The 16599-nt window shown below is 38.9% G+C and overlaps 1 protein-coding gene across 3 annotated transcripts in view; it reads left to right on the forward strand.

The window, feature by feature from the left end:
- Positions 1–16599, forward strand: part of sec14l8 (SEC14-like lipid binding 8) — a 75302-nt gene that overhangs the window by 42999 nt on the left and 15704 nt on the right. For all 3 annotated transcript variants that reach the window (XM_072587571.1, XM_072587570.1, XM_072587569.1), the window contains exons 6-10: positions 2162–2257; positions 4358–4418; positions 6100–6183; positions 12413–12519; positions 15308–15447. In XM_072587571.1, the coding sequence (XP_072443672.1) occupies positions 2162–2257; positions 4358–4418; positions 6100–6183; positions 12413–12519; positions 15308–15447 (488 nt within the window). The remainder of the gene's footprint in view (positions 1–2161; positions 2258–4357; positions 4419–6099; positions 6184–12412; positions 12520–15307; positions 15448–16599) is intronic.

The following is a 16599-nucleotide window of genomic DNA, read 5'->3' on the forward strand; positions in this document are numbered from 1 at the left end:
TCCAACCACAACTGGAATTTGCTTCATGCAAAACCTTGGAAGGAACGTAAATACAAATTTTGGAAAATAATTGCCATTTCCTTAAAGAGAGAGACACGATCTATTGCATGGTTGCAGGTGCTAACAATTCGCAAATAGTTCAGGATAGAAATTCCATTTTTTTGCATGGGGTGTAGATGCACGAATGCAGTAAGCTACCAGCACACATTGGTCCTCACTTCCAAATAAACCTGTTGGACTATATTCTGGATTAGTGGTGCTGGAAGAGCACAGCAGTTCAGGCAGCATCCAACGAGCCTGCCTGAACTGCTGTGCTCTTCCAGCACCACTAATCCAGAATCTGGTTTCCAGCATCTGCAGTCATTGTTTTTACCCTGTTGGACTATAACCTGGTGTTGTGTGATTTTTAACTTGTCCACCCCACTCTAAAACTGGCACCTCCACATCATAACTTTTGGGTTGACAGACAGGTCCCTGCTGAAGTTAGGAGCAAAACACCTTTATTCAAATGTAACTTGCTCATCAGTCACATCAGTAAGATCTGATGCTGTGGCCCAAGACATAGGCATTACTGTTGGTACATCAATGATGATTTTATTTCCTGCTCTTGGTCACACACTGCTGCAGTCTCTGCCCGACAGAACTGACAAACAACCTGTTTGTTGACTCCCTGCAATGGCAAGTTATCACCTGCCAAAGGAGCTAATAAGTGCAGATTGGGGACACCTTTTCATGATTTCTGTGTGTGTCTGTTTATGGGAATCGTCAAACCTCAATTCAACCTCTTTCACTACTTGATTAACAAAATCAAGATTTGACTTATAGGGATTGAGGCACAAACCTTTCTGCCGTTAGTTCATTGCAACTTAATTATAGATTGCAGTTTTAAAGTCATACCTGTAAAGGAACATACCATCAGTTTGACTGTTAATTTAATTGTAAGTAGACAAATGAGACTATTTTGTGTGTTTAGTGCAATTGTGTGCAAATCTAATGATATCTGGCAGTGATTTTAATTCAGTGTTTGTTCTGGAGTTCAGACTGGAAAATGTTTGTCCTACACATTAACATATAAAACCTGTAGAATAGAATCATAGAACATTTACAGTTCAAAGGGAGGCCATTCAGCTGGCTATGTCTGTGGTGGATTCTACACGAGTGACTGGTATTCCCGCTCTCCTACCCTTTCCCCTAAGTGCTGCAATTTTTTATTCTCTTCAGAATCTTATTCAATGAGCCTAGAGTTTCTGGAGTTTAGTATATTATCAAAGAGTTTGTGAGTGTAGATTCTGAGAGAGACTCTCCACTTGCTGGAGTGTTTAGAACTACATGGTTTAGGACTGAGGTGATGGGAGATTTATTCACTCAGAGGATGGTGAATCTTTGAAATTGTCTACCCCCCACCCCACTGAGGGTTGTGAATGTTTAGTTGTTGAGTTTATTCAAGACAGAGTTTGATGATTTTTGAGCAATTAGGGAAGCAAGGAATATAGTTGTAGAGCAGATAAATGGAATTGAGGTTAAAGATCAACTATGAACTTATTGAATAGTGGGACAGATTTATGAGAACTCTGCTCCTACCTCTTAGTTATTTTTCTCATCAATCACTTTGCAGTTGAGCAGGTTAGCAACAACACTGAATACCAACAGCAAAATCTAATGATGACCTCTGGTGTTTTCTGGTTTAATGGTTATTTCCGGTTTTCTGTAATTTCAGCAAAGCTATATTTACACAATGTACAGAACACTGTCAGCATTGCAGATACACAGTTTGTCAATGTACATTAAAACATGATACATGCTGATATCGTGAAAAAAGAAAAGAAAGACAAAAAAAGGATCAGGAAACAACTCATTGTCAAGGGACTTTGTAACCTTTTGCTCAGTGTGTACAGGCCTGCAGCTCTTTTCTGATCTGCTGCACTGGCTTCCTTAGTGTCAGGTTAATGCATGTCAGATTGTGATCTTGATGTGTGAGATATGTTGAAAACTCAATGACATTAGAAATTGTCTTTTCATTTAAGGGCTGATGCTAAACTGAAAAATGTTTTAAAAAATGGTTCTGAATTCAAATTATACATTTAACTTTTGCCCCTGAAGAAATCATAGGATGGAATAAAATGACTTGGTTGACTGTATCTAAATATTTCTCTGTTTACAGCATAATAAACACATTGAGGCAATCACAATGATCTATGATTGTGAGAACCTAGGAATGAAACATTTATGGAAACCTGCAGTTGAACTGTATGGAGAGGTAAGGCAGACTGGGTTCAGGATTTTCACAATCTCCTATAAACAATGTTAAGTGATGACAGGACATTCATTTAGTGATAGGCTTCGGGTCATTTGTTATTATAAACCATAATGGGCAGAATTTTCAAAGGTCCATGGTGGTGGGCCTACAGGAAGGGTACCAGGAAAATAGTGGGAAGTGGATGCACATTCCTGTTGCTGGGGTGGTTTCCCAAGGTTGGGAAGTGAGTGCAGATTGGTTGCCTGTATTGTGGAGGAAGGGAGCGCATTAACCAATTTGAGGTCCTAATTAGGTGGGTTTGCAGAGGAGTTGCTACTATTTTAGCCGGTTATAGAGTAGCCCCTCGTGGAGGCAACCATTTTAATGGAGGAAGTTTCCTGGTGGCAGTCTGTGATGGGAGTGGGGAATTGGAAGTCATTGGAGTCAAGAGCTCCACTCCTGAGAGAAGGGGCTGCATGTGCCAAAAATTGTTCCTTGCCTGACAAATTTTAGTGGATGTGTTTAACCACCAATCCAATGGGCTGCCGACTTGTATATTTCTGTTTACACAGTGTGCCCACCTCCAAAACTCTGTGAGGCTACTGAAGCTCCAGAACTTCCAGGCCTCTGAATGGGCCCATTGACAGCCTGGATAGCAAGGGAAGAGGTGGCCAATGAGAAGGCTACTGTGGGGAAATAAAGCTGAGCATGTCTGGCATCTAGCAAATGCAGGCTTGGGACCCCCATGTGTCCCTGACATCAGGGTCTCCAAGCCCAGGGGAAAATCCTGCCCAATGGAATTAGGAGTTTTGTGATTATAAGCAGTAATCCCATATTGGGCACCATAAACTTACATATATTGAGGTAGGCAGAAATGATTGTTAAAAGGGGAAATGATGACATAGTGGTATTGTCACTAGACCAGTAAACTAAATCAGTGTCTGGGCACAATGATTCAAATCACACCAAGACAACAAGTGACAGTTGAATTCAATTAGTGAATCTGGAAAGTCAGTAATGGTCACCATGACAAGTAACATTGATTTTTTTTTCATAAAATCTCATGTGGTTTACTAATGTTCTTCCATTTTAGGGAAGGACGTTTGCCATCCTTATCTGATCTGGCCTACCTGTGACTTTAGACCGACAGATAGGAAACTGCCCTCTGAAATGGCTTACCAAACCATTTAGCATTAGGGCAATTAGGGATGGGCAATAGATGATACCTGGATTTCAAGGATTACGTTATGAGGAGAGATTACACAAGTTAGGCTTGTTTCTCTTGAATTTATAAGGTTTAGGGGTGATTTGAACGAAGTCTTACAGGAAAAGACAGGGTAGATAAAGATAAACTATTTTTAGTGGTTGGGGATTCTAGAACTGGAGGGTATAGTCTGGCAATTGGGACTGGTTGTTCAGGAGAGATGTTAGAAAGCACTTCTATACAAAAAAGCATTATAGATATTTGGAACTCCTGTGCACAAAAGGCCGTGGATGCAGGATCAGTTGTTAATTTGAGATCTGAAATAGATAATGTTTTGTTAAGTAAAGGTGTTAAGGAATATGGTTTAAAGGAAGGTACGTGGAGTTAGGCCATAGATCATCCATGATCTCATTGAATGGTAAAACAGGCTCAAGTGGCTGAATGACCTACTCCTGATCCTACGTTCCTAAATTCTGGCCTTGCCAGTGATACCCTTATCCCATGAGAATAAAAAACAAATAGTTGTAATCTAATTAAGTAGATTTAATAGATTCTGTTGATCTGTAACTATCATCTGAATCTTGAACTGAGATTACAAACAAATTATTTAAGTTTGATTTTATTTTCAATATCTACTGTTTGAATTTGATTCTGTTTTCGTTAAGACGCTGTACCATCAATGGCCTTTAGTGTAGAAATCTAAACCAGCAGGCAGCTTTATGTTTCACCTCTCTCCTGTGTTGAAATAAGTAGCTGACCATATAATTACTGCTAGCATAATAAAAACAACATATAATTAATTCCTAGTAAGCTAGGCCTAATGCAGAATAAGAGGCAATAGTGAATGGGCTGGACTTCTAACCTTTCAAACATTGACTGAAACTTATCCACCATCTTAAATGTCATTGCTTAACCAGGTGCTTACCATGTTTGAGGATAACTACCCTGAGGGTTTAAAGACATTGTTTGTTATCAAAGGTAGGAATCTTTGGTTAATACCCAATTGTAAATATATGGAAAATGATTAATTGTCTGTGGGACATATGAAAATACTCTGTTATTTAGCCAAGGGCATTAGTGAAATATGGGTGTTCCATGGAAAATCCATGGTTCATCATTGAACGTCAGGCAGACTCAGTTGTAGCATCTCTGGGCTCCCCACAACAACTTACAATTATGTGCTATCTTTAATATACTAAGATTTTGCAAGGCTCCAAGAATGTAAACTCATAATTTAAGTTAATATTATTACAGTACTGAGAGAACTCTCCAATGTTGGGAGATTTAACCAGGCAATTCTATCAGTTTAGATTAATTTTAAAGTCCTTTTGGGAGTGGGGTAGGTATTCTCAAAATGTTTTGACTGACGTTCATTTCTCAACTGTAATAACTTTTTCTTGTCATTTAAGGAGCCTAGCCATGTGTAAATTGGTTACAAAACAACAGTAATCACACTTCTAAACTATTTTATAGGTTCTGGTTTGTTTTAGAGGATGTGAAAGGCATCATATGAATGTACATTATGCCATGATGTGCTTGCTTACATTAGGCGTGGATAAATTATTGAAATCAGAATGATATTACCAATCCACAGTAATGTCAATCCCGCTGTCCTTCAGCACTGAGATTAATTTTTGAAAGAGAAATTTAGTAGAAAACTCATGAGGTATTCAGTATAGGTTGACAATTCATTTATAAACACTACTGGTAGCTTTTAAAGCTCTAACAGATCACAGTATCTGAAAATACCTTCTAAAAGGCTTTCAAAAATTCCTACCTCAGTCAGTATTAATTGAAACAGTTACCTACAAATACAGTGAAACCCAGCCCTCATGCCCAAGCTTCATGCATTTTTGGATATCTACAACCAGAGGCGAGTGAACGTTTTCAGTCAGTATGTGTGTATGAATTCCCACCCTTCAATTTGACTGAGACATCAATTATCTGGCAAGCACTTTTTGAAAATTAGCATATCAGAGGCTGGGTATTTTCATCTGTACACAGGACACAGAACTGTTCATGCATGTCAAGGACAAGAAAGCGATTGTTGAAATGTCACTTGCCTCAAACTGTTCTAGGATGGTGCAGGATGTTGCCAAAATCAACTTTAATCCCAGGCCTACTGAGTTGTCACTGGATGGCCTGATTCAAAATTGGGGCTAGGATCTATGCTCACATAGGAAAAGGCCACTTTGGAAACATACAGAGAGCAGTTGGCATTAATGGGACCAATAACAAGTATTGTACAATAGTAAAATGGCAATAATAATCATTAGGTTGTGGTAAAAACCCAACTGGCTCAAAATATTTTCAAGCAAGAAATCTGGCCATCCTAATCCAGTTTGATTTGTAATTTGACTGCAGATCCACAGGTTGACTCTTAACAGCCCGAGAGATAGTCTAACTAGCCATTAGGTTGTGTCGTAGATGTTTGCTTCCTTCCTGTTTTCTCAAAGGCAGTTAGAGATGGGCAATAATGTGTAGCTTAATAGTGACGCTCAAAATTGTGAATGAAAACGTTCAGTGTGTTCAGGAGAGGAGGGCAATAAAATGTTTTACTAGTTTCATCTTCTGTTTCTCATGTGTGTCTTTAAGGATCATAAGTGGGTTTCTCAAAGCACCAGTTCTTTGGTTTCTAATTTATCTGTCAATATTACAGCACCAAAGATTTTTCCTGTGGCCTACAACCTCATAAAACATTTTCTCAGTGAAGACACACGGAAGAAAATACACGTATTAAGAAGTAAGTTCCTTCTTAGCAGTTATTATAACTTGAAGCATAACAGACCTTTCTGTTCTATTTTGAATTTTAAAAACAGCAGACTGCACAGAGAGCACTGTTTCTGTCAGATTAAAAGATCTGTTTTTGTTGTGATATGCACAATGAGAATGACTCAGCTCCACTTATCTGCGTTTTCACTATATCCCTTAATGCCTTTATTTTTCAAAAAAATTATCTACCTTAGCTTTAAAAGCTATTACTAAAGTAGCATCAACTACTTCCCAGGGCAAGGAATTCCATAGATTAACAACACTGTGGGTGAAGAAGTTCCTTCTCAGTTCATAATTTTGTTTACGTGCGAGTTTTAAACTGAGCTTTGGGATGGGCTTAGTTGACCAAGGTCATTATTCTTTTGTCTACCGCTAATTGTCTTTGAGAAGGTGTTGAAAAGCCAGCTGCCTGAATTACTGCGGTTGAGGAAGAGTAGGTATAATCATAAAGCTGTTCAGGAGTTAACTGTATCATTTTGTCCAGATAGGAAAACAGTTGTGAGACTTGAAAGGGTTCAAAAAAGATTTACAAGGATGTTGCCAGGGTTGGAGCGTTTGAGCAATAGGGAGAGGCTGAATAGGCTGGGGCTGTTTTCCCTGGAGTGTTGGAGGTTGAGTGGTGACCTTATAAAAGTTTTATAGAAATATGAGGGGCATGGACAGGGCTTTTTCCCTAGGCTGGGGGAGGCCAAAACTAGAAGGCATAGGCTTAAGGTGAGAGGGGAAAGATTTAAAAGGAGCCTGAGAGGTAATTCTTTTCATGCAAAGGGTGGTGCCTGTATGGAATGAACTGCCAGAAGAAGTGGTGGAAGCTGGTACAATTACCAAATCTGGATGGGTATATGAATAGGAAGGGTTTGAAGGAATAGGGGCCAAATGCTGGCAAATGGGACCAGATTTATTTAGGGTGTATGGTCAGCATGGATAAATTGGACTGAAGGGTCTGTTTCCATGCTGTACACCTCTATGACTGTATGAATGGCAATATATTTTCAACTGTGATTTGAACTGGATCTTGCAAGTGATAGTGTTTCCATGCATCTGCTGCCTTTGTCCTTCTAAGTGGTGGAGGTTATGGATTTGGAAGGTGGTGTTGAAAGAGGGTTGATGAATTGTTGCAGTGCACCTTGTATATGATACGTAGACAATGATGTCACTGTCCATCTGTGGTGTAGAGAGTATACATCGAATGTGTGAATAGGCAGGTGGTCAAGGAGGCTGGTTTGTCCAAGAAGATGTTGAATTTCTTGACTGTTGTTGATGCTGCACTCATCCAGGCAAGTGGGGAATATTCCAACACACTCCTGTCTGATTCCTTGTGGATGGTGCACAAGCTTTGGGGAGTCAGGAGGTGTTCATGCATCGCAGAATTCCCAGCTTCTGGCTTACTTTGGTAACCATAGGATTTAAGTGGCTGGTCCAGTTAACTTTCAGGTCTGTAATGATTCCCAACGTTTGGAGAGCTTTGATGAGAGCAATGTCACTGAAACTAAAAGGGAAATGGTTACATTCTTACTGAAGATGATTATTGCTTGACACTTATGTGGGACAGATGTTCTTTGCCATTTGTCAATCCAAGCCTGGATGCTGATGGGTTTTGTTGCAAGCAAGATGGGTTGCTGCATAATGCGAAAATGAGTGCTTAGATATATTACCAAGGGATGGCCACATTGAATTAAGTAAGAAAATAGTTTTGTTTATAATTGTAAGTTAAGCAACAGAAAATGTGCTTTATGTAGGTAGTCATTATGGTTGAAGCACTGGCTAATCATACATCTAGCAGTGTTACTGCAGTACCAGTAACTAGATTGATTGTAATTTATGATTGTCAGACACATTACTGTCTTTTTCTCACAAGACATCGATAACTGGGGCTTAAAATATAAATGTATTCTAAAATGAATTGTGTAATTAAGAATGTGTATATTTATATTCTATTATATGGATAAGATAGAGGCCATAATATGAGGTAAGGTAAATACATACTTAGAGAAAAATAGGTTAGTGCTAGACAGTCAACATGGCTTTGTCAAGGACAGATCATGTCTGACAAATTTGATTGAGTTCCTTGATGAGGTGACATAGGCAGTGGCTGAGGGTACTATGTAGATGTTCTATATTTGGACTTTCAGAAACGAAACAGCACCTGTTGACAAACCAGTGACAGTTTGTTGGCAAATTAGAAATGGTTGTGATTGATGGGTCCTTGGCAGCATGGATTAGAAGTTGGCTAAAAGATACGAAACAGAGGGTAGGTATAGATGGGCATTTGTTGAAATTGGAGATCATTTGAAAGTGATGTACCCCACAGATTGGTTTTGGGAGCCTTGCATTTTCTGATTTATATTAACCATTTGGATCTGGGTGTTGAGGGTACAATCTCTAAATTTGTTGATCTTACTAAACTAGAAAGAAGAGTGAATTGTGAGAATGATGCTGAACAACTTCAGAGAGACATTGACAAATTAGCCAAATGTGCAGACACTTGGCAGATGAATTTAATCAGAGAAATAATGTGGTAACGCGTTTTGGTAGAAGAAGCACAGAGAGACAATGCAGGCTCAATGGTACAGCTTTGAGGGGAGTACAGGTGCAGAGGGAGCTTGGGCTTTGTGTGCATGATTTTCTGAAAGTGGCCAGGCAAGGTGAAATAGTTGTTAAGGAGGCTTCTAGGATCTTTAGGTTTAAAACTGACAGCATAGAGTATAAAGGCAATAAAGTGATGCTACACTTGTACAAATCATTGGTCAGACTACATTTGGATTATTGTGTTCAGTTCTTGGCACCTTATTTAAGGAAGGGTGTTAAAGCCCTGGAGAGAGTGCAAAGGAGATTTACTAGAATGATACCAGCAATGAAGGATTTTAGGTGCAAGGAGAAATTCGAAAAATTGGGCTTATTCTCCTGAGAGCAGAGAAGATTAAGATTACCTTAATGAACGATTTTGATAGGGTACAGAAGGATATTTTGTTCCCACTAGTTGGTATGTCAGTAACAATGGATCACAATTTCAAGATTGTTAGTAAGAGAGCTAGGAGTGAGTTGAGGAGAAACGTATTTACTCAGATAGAGGTTAGGATTTGGAATGCACCTTCTGGGAGAGGGGTGGAAGCAGATTCCATAGGAGGTTTCAAGAGAGCTGGAAATATATTTAAAGTGATGAATTTAGAGGGCTGTGGAGATAGGGCTAGAGAACGGGACTAGCTGGGTCGTACATTCAGAATATAGAATAGACAAGATGGGTCAAATGGTGTCCTTCTGTCCTGTAAAATTGTATGATACTACAGCGATTCATCAGCACAGTAAAACGATCTGGTTTTAAATTTAAAAATCTAGAAGTAAGACCCACCATCCATGGTTAACTAAAGAAATAAGAAAAAGCATCAAACTTGGGAAAAAAGCATAAAACTACACAAAGACGATTGGCAGGTCAAATCATTACTGGATTAGTAGTGCTGGAAGAGCACAGCAGTTCAGGCAGCATCCAACGAGCAGCGAAATCAACGTTTCGGGCAAAAGCCCTTCATCAGGTCAAATCATTAGTCAGCATATAAAGAATGGCAGAGAATGACTAAAATGTTAATCAGGAGAAAGAAATTAGAATATGAGAGAAGCTGGGTAGGATGGAAAAATGTTTATACAGGCATTTTAAAATGAGTGTTGATCCTCTAGAGAGTGAAAATGGGAAGTTAATAATAGATAATAAGAAAATGGCAGATGAAATATTTTTCTTTGCTACAGAGGATATAAAACCGTTCCATTTGTGGCTGTAACTCAGTTGGTAGAAGGGAAAAAAGAACTTCGCAAAATCACATTTGTGAGAGAAGTAGATCTAAGCAAACTGGGAGCTGACGGCTGACAAATCTCTAAAACCAAATGGATTTCACCCTAAGGTCTTAAAGGAATTTCTAATGGGATATTACATGCATTGCTGTTAATTTTCCAAAATTCCTTGGATTCAGGAAGGGTTCTATAGGCCTGAAAAGGGAGCCAGAAAACAGGAAACTATAGGCCAGTTAGCTTAACACCTATCACAGGGGAACATGTTAGAATTGATCGCTAATGATATAATAGCATCACAGTTGGGAAAACTCAAGGTGATTGGGAAAGGTTTTGTCAAAAGGAGATCATGTTTATCCAATTTATTAAAATTCTTTGAAGGAATAATATGTGCTATGGATAAAGGTAGTTCATAGATAAGCTTTCCTTGAAATTCTAGAAGGCATTTGGTAAGGTACCACATCAAAGGTTTATACAGAAAATAGAAGCTCATAGTAATAGGTGACATCTTATCGTGGTTAGAGGGTGGCTGGCAAAAAAATATTTGTGCAGAGATAGGTCTTCAATTAGAAGGATGTTTGAGTGTAATCCCAAGGTGCTGGGACGTCAGCATTTATAATTAACATCAATGATTTAGATGGTAGCTAAATTCACAGGGAACGCAGATAGGCCAAAAGGTATGTTTTGAAGAATATCTAAGGAAGTTGCAGACAGATACAGATAAATTGAGTGGATAGGCAAAAATCTGGCAGACAGAGTATTATGTGGGAAAACGTATGGTCATTCACTTTGATGGGAAGAATAAAAAAGCAGAGTGTCACTAAATGGAGAACAACTGCAGAATTCCTGGGTGCATAGTGATTTAGGTTTCTGTTGCCTGAGTTTCATAAGGTTAATGTGAAAGTGCAGTACATAATCAAGAAGGTGAATGGGACGCTGTGCTTTATTTCAAAAGGAATTGAACTTAATAGTAAGGATTACCTGTTTCAGTTATGTAAGGCTTGCTACTGATACCTCATCTTGAACACTGCCACTGTGTGCAGTGTTAGTGTCCTTGTTTAAAGAAAATTGTAAATGCATTGATGGTTCAGAGGAGGTTTACTAGATTGATAATTGGAATGACTAGGTTGTCTAATTTGAGCTTGTCTCTCAGGGCTTGACTGGAGATAAGAAGAGTGAAGGGTGAATTGATGGAAATGTATAAGATTGAGTGTTCTTGACAAAGTGGACATGGAAAGGACAGTTTCCCTTGTAGGTCTTTGTAGAACTGAGTGGTGTTGTTTTAAAATTAGGATGCACATTTTCAGGAAAGTAATGAAGAGGCATTTTTTTCTCTTTGACGATTGTGCAACATTAGAACTCTGTACCTCAGAAGACAGTAACGACGAGGTCATTGAATATTTTTATTTGGCAGGGTAATGAAGGATTATTGGGTGTGGGTGGTAATATGGAATTTGAAATGCAAACCAGTCATTATGATTTTATTGAATGGCAGAGCAAATTTTATGGATTGAATGGTCTACCTGTGCTCCTAAATTGTAGTCTGCATGAGTTCCTCAGAATGTACTGAGACAGAATACACATATGACAGTGCTAGTCCCCAAAATTATCATGTGATGCAGTCATTCCAGGTCATGCGATTTCAACATTGTTGGGATGGATTGTGCAAGAACAGCTGAATTTTATTAGCTCTTGACAGGCATAAGCTTTCTCCTATTAAGGCTAATATTTGTTTGAAGTAGTATCCAGTTGATTAATAGGCAACCCACCCCAATAATTCGTATGACAGCCTCAACCTGTGACAAAATGAGCTGGACTAGACGTGGCTGTAAAATGAGATTCTAGAAGTGATAATTTTGTAGGGTTGTATGGGATGTGAATTTGGTTTAGCATCAGACCTGCTTTTACAAGATGCTCATGAGCCATTGGAGCCCCCTAGGCAATTTATAATTCTACACAACTTGCATTTCTTTATTTATAATAACCTGTTCACACAGGTTACGACATACCCCTGGGACAGGTGGAACTTAATCCCACAATGTTGGGTTCAGAGGTAGGGACACTATCACTGCACCAATAAGGCCCTCATAATCTAATTTGATACTTAGAAAATAGGAGCCTTCATCTTCCTGTTTTTGGAATGTGTCAATAGTTAATTATGGGAAATGAGCTTTTCCCACAATAGTACGTACACATGTGCACTGCTGTCTCCTGGACAAATTGGTAGCAGATAAAATAAAGTGAATCAACAGCAGTGGCCAAAACCTGAAGTTCAGCTCTCGGTTCTGATCACATATAGCTATGTGAATGTACTGTTAGACTCTTATTATTTTAATAAGAAGAAAAATCTAATTCTCTCTGTGCAGATCTGTTACAAGTACTTGTGTTTGGCTTTAGCTTATTATCTTGTTGATTTGCAGGTAATTGGAAGGAGGTGCTATTGCAATACATTGATGCAGAACAACTCCCTGTTTATTATGGTGGAACTCTCACGGATCCAGACGGGAACCCAAAGTGCCTGAACAAGGTAAATATCACTATTTATGTTGCAGTTATTGTAGACTCTATAAAAATGAAAAGATTGTGAGAGGTATTACCATCACTACATCCTTCTAGAACCTAACATAATAATAAATTTGCCTTCAATAAAATACGTGGCCCATTAGCATTAAGGACACATTTGAATAATTTGCATTTTAATTTCAGACTGTATCTAGCATTTCCAAAGAAATTGTCAGATCTGGGTATCACCTACCATGTTCAAAAAATTGTTTTTCCTTATCCTATTACTATTGTTGGAGTACATATTATTTCAGTCCCAAAACAAACTCTAGTGAAGATATTCAACTTTCTAGTATAAGTTTTCAGTGTGCTTCCCCATGTTTTTCACTAAGTAGTGACCAATATTGTAGTGAATGTAGATGCTACCTGTGTCAGAATGGGGCAAGTAGTGGTATGAGGCTGCCATAGGAATTGTGAATATTATGGGAGGTCCAAACACACTGATCTATGGAATAGATTCCATCAATGAGCCAAATTTCCTTTGAGTGCAATATTTATAAAGACTTTAGTATGAGCAAAATGATCAGAAAACTGCAGCCAGATCTCTTAACCAGGTAAGTACAAAGTGGGAAGAGTCTAAAAACAGAAAACAGGAAATTAAATTTTTAAAAAGCAAAGAAATAAAAGCCTTTTATAACTGTCTCTCACTTTCCTGCCAGCGCTATTCTTGAAAGTTGTGACTCCAGATCAAATTAAAATTGAATCCAGCCTTCAGTGTTTGAACAGAGTGATTACATTTTAGAGCCAACGGATTCTCTCTAATATCAGTAAATAATGTTGACAACAGGTATCCGGGTTCACTGAACAAACGGCATGAAATTGCCATTTGGCCCATCAGGCCTGTGCAGCTTTTTGTGTCTTTCCCCCATACCTTTTTAAAAAAAAATGACAAACATGAGTGCCTACTGACAAATGTGCAATGTAAACCTCTTGGGGTATCAGCAAACACTGTCTTAAAAGTAATTATTTTTAATTGCTGCTTGGTATTTTTTGGCAAGTAATTCTGATCATAATGTTTTGCGAAAATTAGCAAATGCAACAATTTTAGCCTACATGACCGCAAAGTTCTTTTTGTTTTTTGTTACTTCTAGACTTGACTATTTTGTATTTGTTCATGGGATGTAGATGTCAGTGGTTGGACCACCATTTATTGCCCATCCCTAGTTGCCCATAGATAAAGCTGAATGGTTTGCTAAGCCATTTCAGAGGGCAGTTAAGAGTCAACCACATTGCTGTGGGTCTGGAGTCACTTGTAGGCCAGACCAAGTTAAGATGTCCTTCCCTAAAAGGCATTAGTGAACTAGGTGAGTTTTCACAATAGTCGATAATAGTCCTTTTGCCCTGAGGAGATTTGGACTAGAATTTCGAACATATTATTTGGGTCACTAGTCCACTAACAATGCCTCCAGGCCATCATCTCCTCCTAAACCCTTTTCTTCCCACATTCTACCTTCTGTAAACTTCAGATCACCCCCAAAACCTTCTGCCAATGACTTAACTCATAGTAAATCCAATCTCCTCTCATGCCTGTGTTCACTAATCTACATTGATATCCAATCAAGGAAGACCTTGAATTTTAAATTCTTATCTGTACTTTTCTAATCCCTCCAGGATTTTGCTCTCCCTATAACTTTCTCTAACCCCATGACACTCCAAGATGCCGACACTCCCATTTTCTGGCCTCATGCCATCCATTGTCTTATAATGTGACATGCCTGGGACATTTTGCTCCATTAAGAACACTATTTAAATATAAATTTCTTTTGTTTGATTTGTTAGTGGTTTTGGTCAACTTAATGAGGAACTGTTCCTACTTGGCATATTAAAAAGAATATTCATCTTGTCCCCTAAATTGAGCTGAGTAGAAGTGCCAGAAATGTGGAGGCTGTAATTGATGGTGAGGCTATTGGCATTTTTCAACTCTGCAACTCTTAAACTGACAGCACAATATGTTGTCAGCACAAATGCCATTAATTGTCAACATGTGATGACTGTTGTCAGTGATTTCCTACCACACTGAAGTCACCGCAAATGCCAATCTTCTGGAAATCACTGAAATGATGAGAACATCCCTTTTACATTGTCATATCACTACTAAGAACCTGTGATAAAGTTCTGTGTTCTAAGTTACATCTTGTTTATTAAAATATTTTAATGTAGTGCTAAGATATAAGTGCTACTGGCCCTTGAAAATTAATTTTATATCTGAGTGTCAACCTTTTCCATTAAAAATATGGAAATTCTTATACTAAAAGTTATACTTTTCAAAGTTTATTCATGACATTCTGATTATGATACATATGTGCAATCCTTATTTTGCTCTCTGTAAAATGGAAGGATAATTGGGATATTTTATCTCTGGCTTGCTGCCTGTGAGAATTCTTCAGTGTGATTTGCTGTATACTCTGCTTGATGACATCTCTGTTGTCAGACACAAAGAGAGTCACTTGACATGTTGCCAGATTCTAACTAACATTGAATGCAGGGAAATCCATACTGCAGAGATTGTTAGATTTTTGTGGACAGATTTCATTCCCATCACTATTGACTGCAAAATCTAGACCATTGCCTCAGTAAAGTACTTAACTATTTTGCCACTAGATGTGGATAGCTACTGAGTAATACAATGACGACTGGACAGAACTCAACTTAGCAACAATACCTGTTCACTTGTAAGCATGTTATGAAATAGCAAGATGTATTCTGAATCTTAGGGATGCCTTCCTATTAAAAACTCTTGTTCCTCTTTTTAGATAAACTTTGGTGGTGATGTACCAAAGTCATATTACATCCTTGAGTCCATTAAGCAACAATATGAAAACATGGTCACTGTCAACAGGGGCTCATCTTTTCAGTCAGAATATGAGATGCTATTCCCCGGCTGTGTTTTAAGGTGAGGCCGAATTTAATACGGTACCTCTGCTAGAATCTTGGGGTAAGAAACATTTACCATTTTCAAAATATATGCATTTTGCATCCTGTTATGAAATCATAAAACCATAAGATAGAGGAGCAGATTTAGGCCATTTGGTGCGTTGAGTCTGCTCCACCGTTTGATCATGGCTGATATGTTTCTCAACATCATTCTCCTGCCTTCTCCCCATAATGCTTGAACCCGTAACTAATCAAGGACTTATCTGTGTTAAATGCACTCAGTGACTTGGCCTCCAGGGTCTTCTGTGTCAATGAGTTCACAGATTCATCACCTTCTATACCACCCTGTCCACTGTTAAGGCCGTCCTGACCCTCCCCATTATCTCCTTTTTTTGTCTGAGTGTCCAATTCTGAATGATTGAAATTCTGGGAAATGTTTATACAGTCACTTCTCAGCCTATTATTGGCAAAATGCCTGGTGAATATCTTAAAATCAGTCCGACAAAGAAAATCGCTTGGAATTGTTATTTAATTTTTCTTAATAAATGTCTTGGCAACTCTGCTCAAAGAGTATTGAGCTTTCAGTCACAAGGGTTGAGTCACCGTGTGGTTGCCACCTGACGCCTGGAGGAGGAATGCCTCATATTCTGCTTTGGGACCCTGCAACCACACGGGATCAATGTGGATTTCAACAGCTTCCTCAGTTCCCCTCCCCCCACATTATCGCAGTCCCAAGCCTCCAACTCGGCACTGCTTCCGGACCCGTCCATCACAGCCCCCTCTGACCTATCACCTTCTCCCTCACCTTCATCCACCTATTGCTTTCCCAGCTACCTCCCCCCAAACCACCCCCTCCCATTTATCTCTCAGCCCCGACCTACAAGCCACATTCCTGATGAAGGGCTTATGCCCGAAACGTTGATTCTTCTGCTTCTCGGATGCTGGCTGACCAGCTGTACTTTTCCAGCACCACACTCTCGACTCAGTCCTCAAATCCTGGCCGCTTGTGCATTTCCAAATACAATTGCTGTACTATTTGTGGGTATACCTTCAGTTGCCTAAGTGCCAAGCTCCAAGATACGCTCTGCATTTCCAGCTCACTTTCCTCCTGTTTGAGTTTCCTTAAAGTCTACCTATTAACAGAACCTTTTGGCCACAACCTATTATTTCC

This window comes from Chiloscyllium punctatum, chromosome 17, assembly GCF_047496795.1.
Source record: "Chiloscyllium punctatum isolate Juve2018m chromosome 17, sChiPun1.3, whole genome shotgun sequence".
Classification (NCBI taxonomy): domain Eukaryota; kingdom Metazoa; phylum Chordata; class Chondrichthyes; order Orectolobiformes; family Hemiscylliidae; genus Chiloscyllium; species Chiloscyllium punctatum.